The sequence below is a fragment of the Marmota monax genome, unplaced genomic scaffold (assembly GCF_021218885.2).
Source record: "Marmota monax isolate L192 unplaced genomic scaffold, Marmota_monax_Labrador192_F-V1.1 WCK01_AAM20220418_F8-fsc00045, whole genome shotgun sequence".
NCBI classification, from domain to species: Eukaryota; Metazoa; Chordata; class Mammalia; order Rodentia; family Sciuridae; genus Marmota; species Marmota monax.
The window spans coordinates 12,102,917-12,123,616 of record NW_026692132.1 but is presented as its reverse complement, the minus strand read 5'-3'; the positions used below and the strand labels follow the sequence as shown (position 1 = coordinate 12,123,616).

The 20,700-nt window shown below is 35.0% G+C and overlaps 1 protein-coding gene across 2 annotated transcripts in view; it reads right to left on the bottom strand.

The window, feature by feature from the left end:
* The window catches only part of Pgr (progesterone receptor), an 88,816-nt gene that overhangs the window by 17,228 nt on the left and 50,888 nt on the right, over positions 1-20,700 (bottom strand). Inside the window, exons 5-8 of one of the 2 annotated variants that reach the window (XM_058570756.1) lie at positions 7,897-8,041; positions 6,093-6,223; positions 2,265-2,422; positions 146-1,706 (exon numbers count right to left, since the gene is read on the bottom strand). In XM_058570756.1, coding sequence (XP_058426739.1) covers positions 1,599-1,706; positions 2,265-2,422; positions 6,093-6,223; positions 7,897-8,041 — 542 coding nt within the window. In that variant the 3' untranslated portion in view covers positions 146-1,598. Of the gene's footprint in view, positions 1-145; positions 1,707-2,264; positions 2,423-6,092; positions 6,224-7,896; positions 8,042-20,700 lie in introns of those variants that run through there. The other variant, XM_046466839.2, reaches the window with a different exon arrangement.

Genomic DNA, 20,700 nt, shown 5'->3' with positions numbered 1-20,700 from the left:
TTAATCAAATTTTAATTTTTATTAAAGTAATTCATGTATGTGATTTTGAAAGTTAAAAAGAACTTCAAGGTTTATAACAAAAACAGCAGTAGCAGCAGCAACAAAATTCCTCAGTTCCGCAACAAAATTCCTCAGTTCCCTGATGCACTTCTTATTTCAGTTCCCCAGACACAACTAACTTTCTTTATTTTTAAAATCTGTGTCTTTTGACATTTATATCTGTATCTCAAATAAACATTTTCTTTTCATTCTGACATTATTGAGGTCGTGCTATGAAAACTGAGGATTTAGTTCTCTTATACTACATACTCTGCTCCTCAACCATATTTTCTCTTCTCCCCATTCTCTGCATACATTTCAATATTTGGCTAAATCAGTTTCCAGCAATTATATTACAAAGATTTGTATTGTTTCCCTTCTGGATTACATTTCCTTCTTTACATGACTTGTTTTTAAGTTGTAAGAGCTAATCCCCTAGTATTCTTGTTTGCTTTATTTCTTCATATTGGTACAAAGCCATAGTCAAATTTTCTTGATAGCAATGAAAAAATTTACCTTGCTATGGTTATGCCTACCGGCGGTCTCCCAATAATAATTCCTGAAGCTGGTATCCCAGAACACTTTGTCTTGCTGTTCCAATCTAGACTGCTCTGTACAATTACTAGGGCATCTTTGGCATCACTCTTGGGTTGGATCCTGTACTTCTTTGGCTTATTGTTTTGCTGTGACACATTCTGTGGTAGTTCTCAGGACAGGTTATATTTGACATAAACTCTGAGACTGCATGAGTAGAAATACTACTTTTATATTATCATTGCCTCGTTTGGTGAATTGGCTTGAAATCTAATTCTTTAATAAATTTTCTTTTCCATCAAAATTCTAGAGGCATTGCTCATGCATCGTTCCATCTTCTGGCTTCCAGTGTTGCTTTTGAGAAGTCCAATGTCATTCTTAATGTGGAGAATTTGTTTGTGACTTTTTCTTTTGATCTCTAGTATATTTAGGATAGTCTCCTCATTTCTGATATTCTGAATTCACATTTTATAATAATGTACCCTTGTTCAAGTATGCAATACCTGTACACCATGCCCATAGAGTTTAAAGCTCATATTCTGCAGTTCCAGTAACTTTGATTATTATGTAATTTCCTCTTTTGATTTTTCTCTTATCTGTCTTCTGGAAATTCCTATTAATTGGGGGTGGAAATCCCTAGATTAATTCCTTAAATTTGCTCTCTCTCCTAATTTTTCTTGAATTAATTTTTAAATTATTTTCTGAGAGTTTATATTTTATCCCTCTTGTTGAATTTTTAATTTCTTCTCTATATTTAATCATCCAAAAGCATTTTTCTTGCTTAATGTTCATTTTTTAAATTCTCCTTTCTTAGACAAAATATCATTCTTATTTCTCTGAGGGGCTTAAAAGTGTTCTTTTGTTGTCTGTACTGATGTTTGTTCCTTCAAGCTGCTTTTTTCCTGCTTATTTAGTTGTCTGCTTTGCATTTTAGAGGCTTCACTTGAATAGCTCACACTCTTGGCAATCTATTCATATTCAGAAGTAAGGACTCAAAAGTTGACCTGGTGAGTAGATAGCCTTTTTTATGGCTTAACTGTCATTTTAATGTGGTTTCTGAGCATTGCAGCAATAAAAACTTCTATTCGATATGTCTTGACTAACCACATATGTTTTGTTTTAATAATCCAGTTCTGGTGTTGGACATTTTTGGGTTGTTCATCACAGCAGAGAAAAAAAAATCCAGAAATAATTTAAAAACTTAAATTCTTGCCTAATTATGTCTTTAAGATAAATTCTGAAAAATAAAACCTTGAAAAGCATGCAAATTTTAGCTCTTGCTATATAGTGCCTGATTTCCCAACAGCCACGTTATTTAGAATTCCACATCAATGGTAGATTATTATTTTCTACATCCATACTTTTGCTTTTATTACCTATATAAAAAACTTTGCTAGTTTTAAGCAAAATATTTTAGAACATATTCTGGGAAATGTATCCTAATTCCTACCAGCCATTAAATTACTCTTCGGTTATATAAATACTAATAAAGGTCTATTTCAGTGATCTACACTGAAAATGAAAAAAAAGCCCAATATAAATTCAGAACAGTATGATATCAGAACTCTTTAAACCAGGAGCACAAATACAAATTTGATGAAAACATATCAAGTAAAATTTAGATTTAACATTTAAAAAGTTAGATAAATCTAGAGAACAAGTACTGATATCCTGGGGAGCAAAATACTTACATCATGCAAGCTATCCAGAAGTTTTGTAAGTTGATAGAAACGCTGTGAACTAGAGACAACTCCTTTCTGCCTCAAACCAATTGCTTTGATGAGCTCTCTAATGTAGCTTGATCTCATGTCTTCAAACTGGCTTTGGCTTCTTAGTCCTTCCAAAGGAACTGTAGGAAGATAATTACAAGTGGCAGTTATGTTAAAAAGATAACACTAACAACTTATACATTTCTGAGCTAGATGATTTCTTTTATATGTAATCCTAATAAAACCACCTCAAGTAGGGAAAAGACAGTGGTATGGATAACATCAGTATATAGAAACTTCTAATTCTGAAAGAATATAAGACCAACTAGGCATATTAAAGAACACTTCAACTTACCTGTTTCAGACCTGTATTATGAATTTAACTTAGTCAGCATTTACTCAGAAAAGCACCAGAATTTATTCTATCATCCTACCTCAAATACATGGTTTGATTTGGTTTATAAATGTACTCTGGTTCTTTTTTTTTTTTTTTAACAAATGATTGGGTTTCTTTGAAATTTCTTCTTCATGCAAATCTCAAATATTTTTCATTAAGATTATTCCCAGATAAGTTGTCTTTTTCTGTTTTTGTCATTTTAACATTGCTTTACTAAATTTTCTAATGCCTATCTGCTGATATAGGGAGAAAGCTATTAACATTTGAATATTACTCTTAGATGCAGACACCTAGTTGTAGTCTATTTTTAATTCAAGCAATTTTTGGTGGATAATCTTGATTTTCTTGGTATTCAAAAATATAACATCCAAATATTTCATTTTCATTTCCAATAGTTGTAGCTCTCATTTCTGCCTCACAATTCATTGCATTGTTTCAACATTTATGGAACAATATTAAATACTGAGTGTGAAAACTGTTATTCACATTTTAGTCTTGATTTAATGAAAATGCCAATTATTCTCCTTACAATATCAACTAATAACTTGGATATTTATCTCTGAAATCTGTAATTCCTGTATGCAGATCTTAGGCATAACTACTAGTTCTTGTATTTTCACTTCATTATCAATTCCACCATTGTTTTCTCATAAATCTTTTAGGTCCTTCTGCTATCACTGATCTAAGACACCCTGGTTGATTTCTCTAGCAATTATACCACCAGTGAAGGGTTATGGAAAATAATATTCCTATAAGACAGCCCCAGGGAAAAATTTATCTCATCTCCAGAGGAGGTAGGGACATTAGCCAAACATTAAACCTCTCTCAGTGAATCTTTTCCCAGTAACAATGGGCCCTCAGGGAAGGAAAGCAAACTTTCATCCCTTCCCGGGTTTATCTCCAGCCATCTGCATCAAAAGCAAACATTCATCCCTTCCTAACCACTATGGGTCCTGAAGGAGGAGGTTGATACTGAAACTGAAATGCGGGGCCCTGGACTTTTACCCTTTCGCCATTGCCCATGAGTCCTGGAAGGAGGAAAATCCAAGAAATAGGGAAGCTCTGGGTAACAGCGGGTCCCGGAGGAAGAAGATAAGCAGTGAACGCTGAGTTCTGAACTTTGCCCAGTGACGATGAGTTTCAGACTTTTTACAGCTTTTTACCTGACTGCCCGAAGGACACATTCTGTCTCAGTCTCCAATGATAAATTCACCCTCATTGTGAACTATAAAACTCAGACTCCTTCTGTAACTGGTGTGCCATTTTTGTACCCAGAAAATGAGCCCTCCTGTGCCTGACTGATTGACTCTGCTGTGGAATACAAGAAAGCTTGCTGGTCCATTTGAGGTCTGCTTCTGTCCCAGTTATTTGTGTTTTCATAATGGTACCAAAACCATGTTGGTTATTTTTGTTTACAACCAGTACCAATTTCCTCCTTGCTTCTTTTTTTTCCTTTAGGTATACTTTTCCTACAAACAAGTGTTCAACTTTAAGTGTGCCATCTGCTTTTCCTGTGGCTATATCCATTACTGAAGGAAAAATAACAAAATCTCTTAATTTATGTTACTATACATCCATGATCTTGACCCTTAATAATATTTTTATTAAGAAATTATCTTGGTTTAAAGGTAAATGTGTATGCTCAGCAAGAAGGAAAATACTTTTTAAAAACTACTATTTATCTTTTGCATCCCAATCAGACCTTGAAGTCCCCTCTTCTAGTCACACATACAAGCCAAAGGGTAACCAAGAAGTTAATTATTCAACTTTGAGTTTCCAAATGCTCAGATTCTGAATATAAACAGGTCTCTGGACAGGTGACAGCAATATGAAGTTTTTGCTCAGGTGAAAACTCCTGTATGACATGTATATGTAAATAGTATGTGTTCATCTATAAACTCTTCTTTCAAGTTTCTTCATATTACCGTTTTTTTTTTTCAAACTTGGACACCTCTCTTTAAGGTTTCCAAGCAATCCTGTATCTCCCTCACTCTTGAATATGAATATAAACCATTATTCTTGATATTTTCTTGGTAAATCCACTTACTAAGATTAAGTGTAGTTTTGTGGGGAACAATAATAAATATATGCATTTTAATCAGTCATCTGTTCCTGGAGATCTGTATTTTAATTTTTAGAGGCAAATAGGAGGTTAAACTTTTAAAACATCATATCATTGAAACTTTTTCATTGACACTTTTACCACTGGATTTAATTTTACAAAGTTCTTTCCTATCTGATATTTGAAAATAATTTATATTTCTTCTAGTTTGTTTTCCCTCATATGTTTATAATTCTTATCTATTTATCCTCCTAGATTCAAAGATGGATTTTCAATAATTTTGCCAATTTATTCTCCCAGCCAATTGATATTTGTGCCACCAGAAGGAAGTCACTGCAAAAATGCTGCTGAGAAAGACACTTGGTGCAGCTCAACCCAAGGCCTTAGCTTCCTGTGGTTCTCTTCCAATCACTTCCAATAAGGAAGCATAGATTTGTACATTTGAGAGTTGAACATCCCTGTGCAATGAAAGGGCACAGAAAAGTGTAAACAGCTCTTTTACCATTATTTTTAAAAAATTTTTCCTACCCACACCCCCTTGGGAATCTACTGAGGTAGAGGCCAATATATTCTTTGTGTATGAGAAAAAATGAAGTTGATATTTGCCCATTCTTTGGTGACCAATACTCGGTTTCATGTCATTCCTTCTGGCTCCAGGGCATCCAGCCAGGCAGCATGTCCCAGCTTTTGCTGCAGGCAGGTGGACCATGGAATGCAGGTGGAAATGGTGCATGACACTTTCAAATCATGCCTCCAAATTTGCTCACTCAGTTCTCATTTCTAGTTAGAAGCAATGGTGCACTCCAAGCCACAGAAAGGTGGAGCCGCTTGATGGAAGGAGCATGGGTTTTTCTGCTTACCCCACTGGACTGTGTGTGTGTGAATGACAAAACACAGTGTGAATGTACTAAGCTGCTGAATTTCATATCTTTTTGTTGCAATGGTTAGTCTATCTGGATATAAGGAGAATAGTTACATACAAAATAGATTTTTTGTGTATTTTATATATAGTAAATACTTTTGTGAGCGGTTATAAAAGGAAGCATAGGTTGCGTTTATGTAATATTAATCAGAATACAATATTAAATTAGGCGAACATAAAAAAAATCTAATCATATTTTATCTAAAATAAACAAATTGGTTAGCTCATTTTATATTATAATGGTAGGTAAGATATGACAAAAGATGAAGTAATTTTATTAATGTCTATGACAATATATTGGATATTGTTCCTTTACAGTTACAATCTAAGATTTATACCTCATATATATTATATGATATTGTTTGAGACCTTCCTAATGAATTTAAAGTTAAGAAACTAAATATCATTTATTAAGTTACTCGTACTCACTTGTATTAAGAAGTAGCAATACTTTCATACAGAGGAATTCTTCATGGCTAATTTGAAGCTTGACAAATTCCTGTGGGATCTGCCACATGGTAAGGCATAAAGAATAGAAGGACAACTCCTTCATCCGCTGCCTTGAACCACACATAACACATAAAAGAAAAAGCAATAGGTGAAAAAAAAAAAAACAGTGTTTCTATCAGGGAATATGATTTTGACAATTATTTCTCATATTATTGATTATGACTAATATTTTTAATAAGCAATAAATATTTGGAGTTTTTAACATCTTTAAGCTTTTTTACAGTACAATACTAAATATTTGGTGTTATGATATTTTAAAATTAGAAAATCCTATTAGATGCACATAGACCAAAATTAATATTGTTTCTTTTATAATAAAATTTTAAATACCTAAACCAAGAAAGGAAAGCAAAATTGTAGAATTTGAAAATGTGCAGGTAAAGAATGCTCAGAAATGCTTTATTTACTGTTGATTTTTTTCTATGAAAGCATATCTGTGTGTGTGTGCACACATAATTTTGTGTGTAATTCACATGAGAATTGCCTTAGTTTGCAGAAAGTTACCACTCTGTGACCTTTTCTAGGGGAAATGTATGGTGACATAGAGGATAAAAGGGAATGTTAGCAAGCATATAATAATAATTCATAAGCTCAAACACCAATTCTGAAGGTTGAGGACATTTATTTTTTTAACCCTGTGCTTTTTTATAATGTTCACATCAATCAAATTATGCTAACAGGAACAGTGAAAAAGATACTAGGTTTTGACTCAAAAGAGTTGAGATTAATCCTGATTCTTTAGCAGGGTGTGCGTGTGTGTGTGTGTGTTCATTATAATTGTACATATTGATGAGATTTGCTGTTATGTGTTTGTAAGACATAAATCTACTAATATAATTTGGCCAATATCGCTCCCCAGCATTTCCTTCCTCCCTCTGTATCTCTCACATCTTGATCCCTTTTCTCTATTGATCTCCCCTTCATGTTTTAGGAGATCTACCTCCAACTTGGTTTTTCTTTTTCCTCTCTCACTTCTGCATATGAGCAAAACATGACCCTTAACCTAAGCCTTGGTTTCTTGAACTATAAAATGAAGGATGCTAATTTCTTATAATCAAGGACTTGTAAGATAAAACAGAATGAAATATGAAAATTACCATAAACTATGAAAACTTACACAAGGTATAAGTTACTAATTTAAAATACTTGTAAGTCATCATTCACCATTAGAACATCATAAATATTGCGATGAAAAGATTTTTAATTTGGTCATATGTAGAAAATTAATTGATTATTTATGTATAATAAGGCAAATTAAATATTTATCTTTTCAGTTTTTAAAATAAATTACAAGCCCAGTTTTCCTGTAAGAAAAAATATGTTTTTACTTTTTGAAGTTAAGTCAATACTTTAAAAAATATTTCTAATTTATTTCATTATCTTCATTATACTAAGGGATAAATTTTTAACTTTATAAAGTAAATACTTGATGTTGTCTTTAAAGCCTATTTCTTGGCATAATTTTGAAGAATTTAAAATTTTTTATTTGAGACAATAATAAATATTGAAAAAAAAGAAAAAATATCAAATTACTGATACAAATGATATGATTTTTATTAAGACTGTATTATCAAGTTGTATCCTGAAGTAATTCTGAAAAATACTTAAGGAAATTCCATTATTTAAGATACTAAATGTATAGTCATTTACTGAAATATAATTTTGAAAATTATGTTGCAAACACACTTGTGATGATAACAAGACAACAATATTTACTACTTACTCATTTAGTATTAGATCAGGTGCAAAATATAACATCTGCCCACTGACATGTTTGTAGGATCTCCATCCTAGTCCAAACACCATTAAGCTCATCCAAGAGTACTGAATGAGAGTTATCTGATCATCAATATGTAAGGTTCTAAAACCTAAAAAACAATTTTAAAATGAAATGATCACTTATGTAAAAAATGTAGAAAATACATAGAAGTTTAAAAATAGATATAATTAGGGTTTTAATCTTAATATAATTTTTCCTAAAATCAGGAACTCATCAATCACCCATCTCTCATTCTTGTAATACCCATTTATTGAGATCCGTATGTGTGCCAGGCACCTTGTTAAAATGCTGGGGTTATAAAGATGAAGATCAATCTTCACCCTTAACAGAAGCTCACCACTCAACAGAAGAGACAAGCATAGGGGAGCAGTGATGAGAAAGCTAAGAGGGAGCATACCAGTCAATCAGAAGGCAGTCTAGGCAAAGCTTCCTGAAAGACCAAGAGCTCATGGCTGAGTGATATTCAGTTTGTTGAGTAATCTCAATTGTGGGGAATTTAAACATAAATTGGTTTTACTTTATAAAACCAGTGCCCTCAATTGTGGTATATCTAAATTTCTAGCAATGCTTATATATCATAGATTCCAGAAGTTTGGGGTCAAATTTTTTTATTTTATACTTTTAAAATTTGTTCTTATTAGTTATACATGACAGTAGAATGTATTTTGACATATTATGCATATAAGGAGTATTATTTCCCATTCTTCTGGTTGTACATATTGTGGAATTACATTGGTCATATATTCCTAGATGCACATAGGAAAGTAATGTTTGGTTCATTTTACTATCTTTCCTATTTCCATTCCTATTTCCATTCAACCTCCCTTCATTAATTCCCCTTTGTCTAATCCAGAGTACTTCTATTTTCCCTACCCACTTCCACCTATTGTGATTTAGCATCCACCTGTCAGAAAAAAACATTTGGCCTTTTGTTCTTTGGGATTGGCTTATTTCACTTAGCATGAGGTCTCCAGTTCCATCCATTTACCTGAAAATGCCATAATTTCATTTTCTTTATAGCTGAATAGTATTACATTGTGTAAATATACCACATTTTCTTTATCCATTCATCTATTGAAGTGTAACTAGGCTGATTCCATAATTTAACTATTATGCGGATCGATATATGCCTTCAGAATCTGTATGCCTTTTATGAAATGAATGAATTTGCTTTAAATTACAATAAAGCCCAACATCTCCAGACATAGTCTCCCATCACAAAAGAGAGATCCTGAAGAGATAAAAAAAAAAACAAATTTATAGGAGAAAACAGAAACACAGCAGTCAAATAGAGTTGGAAAGTAACATGAGCACCATGAAAAAACAAGGGAAAAAAGGATTACAAAAAATGCAGGATAGCTTAAATTTACAGGAGAACCTAGAGGCATCAGAAAAAATGGTCAGATAAAGAACTCAAGGCATACCTGACTCAGATGGAATGGAATCTTAAAGAAGTCATTAGACAGCAAATCCAAACAATGAAAGAATACTTTGAAAATGAATTACATAAACAGATTCAAGAAGCAAAAAATCAACCAGGAGATAGAGATTTAAAAAAAAAAAATCAAACAGTAATCCTAGAAATGCAGGAAACCATAAACCAAATCAAAAACTCTAATGAGAGTATTATAAGTAGACTAGATCAAGTAGTAAAATTAAAGCAAAACTTAATTTATTTGATACTAAGAGCAAAATAAATTAATGTCTTGACTACATTAGACATTTCAAGGAATTATCAGAGCTGAAGGCTATCTTCTCTCACACACTCAAGATGGTCCCATCTCTTGTGAACATCAGGAAGGCTGATGCTCTCTCTTGAGAACTCATTAACCTCACTGGGACTGCAAAGAACTCTAGAGCATGTTACAACTAGGGATATTACAGCAGCAGTTTTCCTCTTGGGGAATGGGCTCTTCATTGTCTAACTTCCTTCCTTTCTTCCTCTGTGCAGTACAGATCACCCTGGTTGCAGTTTGGTGAAAGCATGTGCCCCACCTTTCCACAAAGGAAGTTGGCTAAAAGCTCTGCTTCCCTGGGCTTATGGCTTGGGTCTGGCCTCTGGATAAGGCACTTTGAATCAGGATTAGTAAATCAGGGTTAGTAAAGCAAAGACAAAACATATTGTTATTAAATATTGACAGCAGTAGTGCCTGGTGGAGGCACCAAGTGATAGAGGAATCCAAAGGGTGTGTTTGTCATGCTAATTTATGTCTCAGTTTCTACCATATTCCAAGTTTGTTCTCTAGTTTCTATTCAATGACTCCCTATTGATCTCCCAGTAATTTTCCCCCCCTTTTTTAAAATAGAGTTTTTGTTTGTTTGTTTTTATAAATAACTGTTTTGTTGTTGTTGGCTTCCAAGAATTCTGACTTATTCAGGTGCAGAAAGACTCCCTACATAACCAGCCAATAAAAATTTGGCATGAGGTTTTCACAGTACTTTATTTTAATATGACTTAAACTCACCTTCAAGTACATGTCTATATATAATGTGTCTTTTAGAAAAAAAAACTGAGGATCAACACAATAAATCTAGAACATAAAATCTTGTCAATTGAATATTTAACAGGATTTACAGAAATGGAACATTAATTCTCTGATAAAATTTATAGTAATGAATTTGCCTAACTTGTGAAAAGGAAGACTTTCTAAAGGGAAGCAAGTATTAACCTGTCTATAGCTGGTCTTCTTACATTACAAATAGTTTTGGAGAAAAGAAGTCTTGGTTCCATCACTTGATAAATGCCACTTTGGGCAAGTTATTTGACATGACTGAATCTAAATTTTTTCATGGGTAAAATCACACTGATACTTATAACTAATTCAGTAAGTTGCTATAAGACTCAAATGGATAATTATGCATATCATGGAGCACTATGGAGATATTTATTATTAGTCTATGAATGGCTCCTATAACAGAATTGCTTATTAGAATAATATTCCTATGAAGGCCACTAATCAGCCCAATAGGAAGTCTCTATTTTAAAACACAATGAAATAAAAATTATGTGTCAGGAGACATTTTTCAACAATTATACAACCTGTATAATATAGCTAAAGTATGTTATTAATGGCAGTAAAATTCAAAAGATAAAAAAAAAAGTGATTGGGAATATACATTTTCCAGAAAACATATTTAACATTATTTTATATAAAAAATTATGTATTTCATGTATGTAAATATATAAAATGGCAGTCTTGTAGAGAGTTAGTTTAAACTAATTAGAGGTATTAAAACATTAACACATTGTTCACTGTACTCTCCAAGATTATATTTATTTGGAAACAAGGCAACGGGTGGGGAGGCAGCGATCCCTCCACCTCCTCAGCCACACGGACAGAGTGAGACCTCAGAACAATTGGACTCTGCCTGCTGAGAAACTCCCAGCAAATTTCAGCTGAAGTGAGACCTAGGCGGGGAGTTTGGGCTCCCCGAGGCAGCTGCTTGCTCAGACACAGGCGAATCTCAGCCGCAACGCACGGAGGTGCTTGCTGACTGTCTGGCAGCCTGCAGACCCAGGCGATTCAGGAGTGCCAGAGACCGTGAGAGGCGTAAAGACAGACGGAGGCATCTCAGCAGAGAAACCAAGAGCTGGACCCTTGGAAGAGGCTACAAACCAAGCCTCCAGGAGACAGCAGACGGAGAACTGAAGCGGAGACAGACCAGAGACAGACCAGACTCACCCCTCCCATCGGACATACCAGTAAGGGAATCCACCATTAGAGAGAGCAGAGGTCACCAGAGTTCGGCAGTCGGGATTCCTTCCCAGGGAAATCAGCTTGAACAGGTGTGTGACTCTCACCCCACCAGCCCCATACAGCTGGGAAATCTCAATAATCTATCACCAGATATACGAGGGCATGACTGTAGGAGCCCAGGGAAACAGAGGGGACACCTGACCTCCAACTTCCCCTACCACCAGGGGCGACAGCCAAGGTTCCCCCCACACCCCAGCTCCTGGGGGCGTGGCTACCGAAAGGGACCAAGCAAAATAAGCTGACGGCCCCCAGATCACCTGCTCCACAACCTTGGGGTCTGGGCCAATGGCTAACAGAGAGAGTGCTTAGTCATTCCCAGGGGGCTGCAAGTGTAACTAGATCTGTGGAGAACCCCACCAGTGAGTGGGGCCTGGCTGGCAGGAGAAGGGGGGTAGGGGCTGGAGACCAGAAATGGCCCTGGGTGGCCAGGATTGGAGAGCCACCCAGTAGGGGAAGAGGAGCCACCGCACAGGGATTGTTCCCTGCATATGGAGGGCAGAAGCTCGGCTCTGAGGGCACAGCTCCACCTACTGGAAGAGAAGAAACCAGAACTCTAAGACTGCATTTATCTTTTTTTTTTTACTGTCTCTTCTCAATTTTTATTTTTCTTACCATTTTCTTGTATTCTACCTATTTTGTTCTCCCTCTTTCTCTTTAAGGACTTCTTCCTTCCCCTTCCCCTACCGTTCATCACAAGCATTACAACTTTCATTACGTGTAATTTTCTAATTGCAAATAGGTGAATGTTTTGAGGCTGTAAATAGGGCTCCTAAGTCCCTAGCCACTACCTAATACCCTGGCCCATTCGCCTGTTAATATCCCCCTTCAGTAGAGCAATCTTCCAAAGTAACTAAGACATACCAACCTCCATACCATCTCAGCACCCTACCTAAACATAAAGTCTTAAGACCAAACTGCGGATCGCTATATGCCTTCAGAATCTGTATGCCTTTTATGAAATGAATGAATTTGCTTTAAATTACAATAAAGCCCAACATCTCCAGACATAGTCTCCCATCACAAAAGAGAGATCCTGAAGAGATAAAAAAAAAAACAAATTTATAGGAGAAAACAGAAACACAGCAGTCAAATAAAGTTGGAAAGTAACATGAGCACCATGAAAAAACAAGGGAAAAAAGGATTACAAAAAATGCAGGATAGCTTAAATTTACAGGAGAACCTAGAGGCATCAGAAAAATGGTCAGATAAAGAACTCAAGGCATACCTGACTCAGATGGAATGGAATCTTAAAGAAGTCATTAGACAGCAAATCCAAACAATGAAAGAATACTTTGAAAATGAATTACATAAACAGATTCAAGAAGCAAAAAATCAACTCTACCAGGAGATAGAGATTTAAAAAAAAATCAAACAGTAATCCTAGAAATGCAGGAAACCATAAACCAAATCAAAAACTCTAATGAGAGTATTATAAGTAGACTAGATCAAGTAGAAGGCAGAACATCAGACAATGAAGACAAAGTATATCAACTGGAAAAGAGTCTAGTCAACACAGAAAGGCTGGTAAGAAACCACAAGCAAAACATCCAAGAGATATGGGATATCATAAAAAACCAAACTTAAGAGTAACTGGGATAGAGGAAGGTATAGAGGTTCAAACCAAATGAATGAGCAATCTGTTGAATGAAATAATTTTAGAAAACTTTCCAGACATGAAAAATGGAATGGATTGCCAAATCATGGAAGCCTACAGGACCCCAAACATAAAAAAAACGTAATAGACCAACTCCAAGACACATTATTATGAAGTTATCCAACATATAGAACAAGGAGAGAATATTAAAAGCTACAAGAGAAAAGAGGCAGATTACATTCAAGGATAAACCAATTAGGTTAATGGCTGATTTTTCATCACAAACGCTGAAAGTGAGAAGATCCTGGAACAATGTATTTCAAACGCTGAAAAATAATGGATTCCAACCAAGAATATTGTATCCAGCAAAACTAAGCTTCAGGTTTGACAATGAAATTAAAATCTTTCAGAGATAAACAAAAGTGAAAAGAATTTGCAGCCAGAAAACCAGCACTGCAAAGCATTCTGGGCAAAACACTACAAGAAGGGGAAATGAAAAACAACTTCCAAAACCAACAGTATGAAGCAACTCAGTAAAGGGGGGAAAATAATCAAAGAGGAAAAACAAGCCAAATTAAAATAAATAAATAAATAAATAAATAAATAAATAAACATGTCTGGAAGTACAAACCATATATCAATAGTAACCCTAAACGTTAATGGCTTAAACTCACCAATTAAGTGACATAGGCTAGTAACCTGGATTAAAAAAAAAAACAGATCCAACAATATGCTGCCTTCAGGAGACTCATCTGATAGGAAAAGACATACACAGGCTGAAGGTGAAAGGCTGGGAAAAATCATACCACTCATATGGTCCTCGGAAGCAATCAGGAGTGGCCATACTCATATCAAATAAAATTAACTTCAAACCTAGGTTAATCAAAAGGGATAAAGAAGGACACTATATACTGTTAAAGGGAACCATTCACCAACAAGACATAACAATTATCAATATTTATGCACCAAACAACGGTGCAGCTATGTTCTTAAACTCTCCTCAAGTTCAAGAGACAAATAGACCACAACACAATAATTATGGGGGAACTTCAACACACCTCTCTCACCATTGGACAGATCTTCCAAACAACAGTTGAATAAAAAAACCATAGAACTCAATAACACAATCAATAATCTAGACTTAACCGATATATATAGAATATATCAACCATCATCAAGCGAATATACTTTTTTCTCAGCAGCACATGGAACCTTATCAAAAATAGACCATATATTATGCCATAGGGCAACTCTTAGAAATTATAAAGGAGTGGAGATAATACCATGCACCCTATCCGACCATAATGGAATGAAGATGGAAATCAACGATAAAAGAAGGAAGGAAAAATCCTGCATCACTTGAAGAATTAACAATATGTTACTGAATGATCAATGGGTTACAGAAGACATAAAGGAGGAAATCAAAAAATTCTTAGAGATAAATGAAAACACAAACACAACATATCGGATTCTATGGGACACAATGAAAGCAGTTTTAAGAGGAAAATTTATTGCTTGGAGTTCATTCCGCAAAAAAAGAAAAAAACCAACAAATAAATGATCTCACACTTCATTTCAAAACCCTAGAAAAAGAAGAGCAAAACAACAGCAAATGTAGTAGAAGACAAGAAATAATTAAAATCAGAGCTGAAATCAATGAAATTGAAACAAAAGAAACAATTGAAAAACTTGACAAAACTAAAAATTGGTTTTTTGAAAAAATAAATAAGATCGACAGACCCTTAGCCAAGCTAAAGAAGAGAAGAAGAGAGAGAACTCAAATTACCAGCATACGGGATGAAAAAGGCAATATCACAACAGACATCAGAGAAATACAGAAGATAATCAGAAATTATTTTGAAACATTATATTCCAATAAAATAGAAAATAGTGAAGACATCGATAAATTTCTTAAGTCATATGATTTACCTGGATTGAGTCAAGAGGATACACACAACTTAAACAGACAAATATCAAAGGAAGAAATAGAAGAAGCCATCAAAAGACTACCAACGAAGAAAAGCCCAGGACTGGATGGGTATATAGCAGAGTTTTACAAAACCTTTAAAGAAGAACTAATACCAATACTTTTCAAGCTATTTCAGGAAATAGAAAAAGAGGGAGCTCTTCTGAATTCATTCTATGATGCCAACATCACCCTGATTCCTAAACCAGACAAAGACACTTCAGAGAAAGAAAACTACAGACCAATATCTCTAATAAACATAGATGCAAAAATCCTCAATAAAATTAAGGCAAATCAGATACAGAAACATATCAAAAAGATTGTGCACCATGATCAAGTAGGATTCATACCTGGGATGCAAGGCTGGTTCAACATACGGAAATCAATAAATGTTATTCACCACATCAATAGACTTAAAGATAAGAACCATATGATCATCTCCACAGATTCAGAGAAAGCATTCGACAAAGTACAGCATCCCTTTATGTTCAAAACACTAGAAAAATTAGGGATAACAGGAACTTATCTCAACATTGTAAAATCTATCTATGCTAAGCCTCAGGCTAGCATCATTCTAAATGGAGAAAAATTGAAGGCATTCCCTCTAAAACCTGGAACAAGACAGGGATGCCCTCTCTCACCACTTCTATTCAACATAGTTCTTGAAACACTGGCCAGAGCAATTAGGCGAAAGAAATTAAAGGAATACTATAGGAAAAGAAGAACTTAAATTAGCACTGTTTGCGGCTGACATGATTCTATACCTAGCAGACCCAAAAGGTTCTACCCAGAAACTTCTAGAGCTAGTTAATGAATTCAGCAAAGTGGCAGGATATAAAATCAACATGTATAAATCAAAGGCATTCTGTATATCAGTGACAAATCCAATGCAATGCCAATCAAAATCCCAATGGTATTTCTCACCAAAATAGAAAAAGCAATCATGAAATTCATCTGGAAAAATAGGAGACCCAGAATAGCAAAAGCAATCCTAAGCAGGAAGAATGAATCAGGCAGTATAGCAATACCAGATTTTAAACTATACTACAGAGCAATAGTAACAAAAACAGCATGGTACTGGTACCAAAATAAGCAGGTAGACCAATGGTACAGAATAGAGGACACAGAAACCAGTCCACAAAATTACAATTACCTTATATTAGACAAAGGTGATAAAAGCATGCAATGGAGAAAGGATAGCATCTTCAACAAATGGTGCTGGGAGAACTGGAAAGCCATATGCTACAAAATGAAATTGAATCCCTGTCTCTCACCATGCACAAAAGTTAACTCAAACTGGATTAAGGAGATAGGAATCAAACCAGAAACTCTGCGTCTAATAGAAGAAAAAGTTGACTCTAATCTCCACCTTGTGGGGGCGGGCTCCAAATTCCTTAATAGGACACCTATAGCACTAGAGTTAAAATCAAGAATCAACAAATGGGACATTCTCAAACTAAAGAGTTTTTTTCTCAGCAAGAGAAACAATAAGAGAGGTAAATAGGGAGCCTACATCCTGGGAACAAATTTTTACCCCTCACACCTCAGATAGAGCCCTAATCTCCAGAGTATACAAAGAACTCAAAAAATTAAACAATAAGAAAACAAACAACCCAATCAACAAATGGGCCAAGGATTTGAACAGACACTTCTCAGAGGAGGACATACAATCAATCAGCAAATACATGAAAAAAATGCTCACCATTGCTAGCAATCAGAGAAATGCAAATTAAAACCACTCTAAGGTACCATCTCATCCCAGTAAGAAAGGCAGCCATTATGAAGTCAAACAACAACAAGTGCTGGCGAGGATGTGGGGAAAAGGGTACACTGGTGCGTTGCTGGTGGGACTGTAAACTGGTGTGACCAATTTGGAAATCAGTATGGAGATTCCTCAGAAAGCTGGGAATGGAACCACCATTCAACCCAGCTATTCCCCTTCTCGGACTATTCTCAAAAGACCTACAAAGAGCATACTACAGGGATACAGCGTCATCAATGTTCATAGCAGCACAATTCACAATAGCTAGACTGTGGAACCAACCTAGATGCCCTTCAACAGATGAATGGATTAAAAAATGTGGTATATATACACAATGGAATATTACTCAGCAATAAAAAACAACAAAATCATGGCATTTACAGGGAAATGGATGGCATTAGAGCAGATTATGCTAAGTAAAGTCAGCCAATCCCTTAAAAACAAATGTCGAATGTCTTCTTTGATATAAGGGGGGGCAACTCAAAACAGAGCAGGGAAGAAGAGCAGGAGAAGAAGATTACCATCAAACAGGGACGAGAGGTGGGAGGGAATGGGAGAGAGAGGGGGAATTGCACGGAAGAGGGAAGGAGACCCTCATTGTTATACAAAAATACATATAAGATGATGTGAGGCGAAGGAGAGGAAAAAAAATAGAGAGTGAGAGAAATAAGTTTTGGTAGATGGGATAGAGGGAGGGGAGGGGAGAGGAGGGTAAGGGAGGGGAGGGAGGATAGGAAGGGTATAGGAAGGGCAGCAGAATACAACAGACACTTGTTTGGCAGCATGTATAAATGTGGCTGTATAATCAACGTGATTCTGCAATCTGTACACGGGGGAATAATAAGAATTCATACCCCATTTGAAACAAATGTATGATATATGATATGTCGAGATCAATGTAATGTTTTGAACAACAAATAAATTTCTGATGTTTAAAAAAAGAATATATTTATTTGTCTCTATACTTTTCTTGGTCACTTTTATAACTTTCTAAAGAAAGTGCTTTGTAATAAATATTTGGCATAACTGTGCTGTATTTTTTCACTTTAGGTCTTTGTTTTATGCTAACCTCTGAGTGATTTTAACATCTTTACCAAATTAATAGGTAATTCATTTATTCTTTTATTAAAAACAGAAATTCTGTTTATATTTACATAATTATATTCACTTCTCCTCATTCTTCATCTTTTTGTATTTGCATTTTGGGATTATTAATATCTTGAAATGAAGATACACTTTTATTATATTTAAAAAGTGTAATTTTGTTGAAATACCTTAAAAGTTACCCAATTCCCAATATCTATAACAAAAAGCACATTTCCATCTAATAGAATGGAACTCAGATAACCTATATTTTCTCCACCTTCAGAGGGCTTCTCTGTGATAAATGCACAAGGTTAAACCAACTGGAACATGCTTAGTACAGAAGTGCAGTATTTTTTCCTCCATTAACTATAATATAATTCCATCACCTTATACTGAAATAAAGACGGGAATGCTGAGAAAAAATTCCTAGTGGTGATATTGATCTGGAAAACAGTGCATTTGAGCTGATATCAAAATGGAAAGTCTTCACACAGAGATGTGATGAATGATTGTTAATTGTGTTTAACAAGTGGTATAAAAATACCTTTTCCCTTCAAGTGACTTACCTGATAATTCCTGAAAAATACAATTATTAATGCTTAAAACAAATTAAAAGACATATATAGTAAAGAGATGCTTGTATGATCTGCTAGATTCTCTGGATAATTTCTGGTAAATTACCTATGGGTTATGTTTCTGTACCTTCTCTACCTGAGCACCTCTAGACACCAGGTACAAATTTTCATACACAGTTATGAACTTTGAGGAGCATAGCGTAGCTTCACTATAATGCATGTAATCACCACATGTTTGATGACTTATGAACATGATTTGATGTTTTAATGATCTAAGGCAGAATAGTTCTTTTTGTATCAATTCCATACTTTAAATTTCTATAAGTCATTTTTAAACACTTAGTTGAAGTGAAGTATTATGCTCACAACTAAACATAAAGATTACAAAGATTCCTTTTCTGCCTTTAACACTTACATTCTGGTGGGACAGACAGAAAAGCAGAACACAATTTTAACTCAGAGTGATATGTTATGGTTGACAAATGCAAGGTGGACATGGGAGAGTCAGTGGAATCTTCCCAAGGAAGTGCTGGATAATGTGATTCTTGATAGCTCGTTAGGGGCCAGCCAGGGGAAGATGCAAGAGAACAGACAGGCCTCCAAGAAGGGAAAACTGAGCAAAAGGCAGGAAACTGAGAAAAGGGCATTTTGAAAACTGGATTTAGAGTTGTTTGAAGAAAGGAATGGTAAGAGATATTGTTGCAAAAATCAGGAGCAAGACCCCAGAGTGCCTTGGGTGTTAAGGCTAAGGAGTTTGGACTTTACTTTGAAAAGAAAAGGAAAAACATAATTGATTATAATTGCTTAAGAAAGATGATTCTTAAGGTACAATAGAGAATTGTTAGAGGGCCAAAAATCAAGGATGACAACCAAACTAAGTCTGGGCAGGAGCAATGGAAATAGGATGAATAATGAGTCATGTATTTATAAGTACAGCTGAGAGACTTTGACGAGTACCCTGGGCAAGGGTTGAAGAAGAAAGTAAGTTAAAAATGCTACTAAAGATTCTGGCTGAATTGTCATGTCAAGTTAAACAAAGAGGATTTAGGTTTATGGAGTAGAAGGTCATGCTGACTTGGAAATTCGTCTGGGTGGGAGATGTAGAGTAAGCACTTGAAATATTTGGTCCAGTAGCTTAGTAGGTGGTGTGGGCTGATGTGTATATTAATAGTAGAGCACTAGAGTGGAAAACCAGTAAAGGCAGGACTAAGAATGAGCTCACCCAGGCCATGCAGACTAAGAAACTACTGGAACAAAAAACAGAACTCTGACATGCCGAATATATGGTGTGGGTGGAAGAGCATGTACATAAGGAGTCACACAATGTGTAATTGGAACAAAACATATCTACCTGAAAAGAAAATGATAAATGCAAAGACAGAGTTTCAGCACTAAATGATTACTTTGCCAACAAACCCTCTGACACATGAGGCATGTTAAGAGTTGAAAATATTCATTTATTTTACAAGTAAAAATTTTTGTCAACATTGAAAATAGTAATTTCAGTATAATGGGGTTTTTGAAAAATCGTTAATGAAGGCCTTCATAAAAGCCCTTCATCACCTAACTTTTCTCCTAGTAAGTCACTTTCATTTCTCTCATCACATTTTTAAAAGGCAATAATTCAATTTGCTCATTTGATTTAGGAAGAAAGGAAAAAAATCCTTCCTTTGTCACAGGTACAATGACTACCAATGACTCAAGAGATGTTTTGGCATGTGTCAAATCAGAAAGCAAGACAAAGTACTGTTTCAGTCTTCTGATAATAAAACTTAAAATATTCTGGCTAATTGAAACCAAGAAAAAAGAGAGGTGTCAGAAATGCAATATTTAAAATGTGAAAACATTGACCTGAATAGATATTTCACCAAATGGAAGTTATCAAGGAAAAATTTATAAAAAGGAAAAGTTTTCCCCAGCCTTCTCTGTTGACATACAAAATGAAGACTATTCAAAGTGAAACTGGGTAATAAATATTTACCAATTTAATTTCCAAAATCTACCCT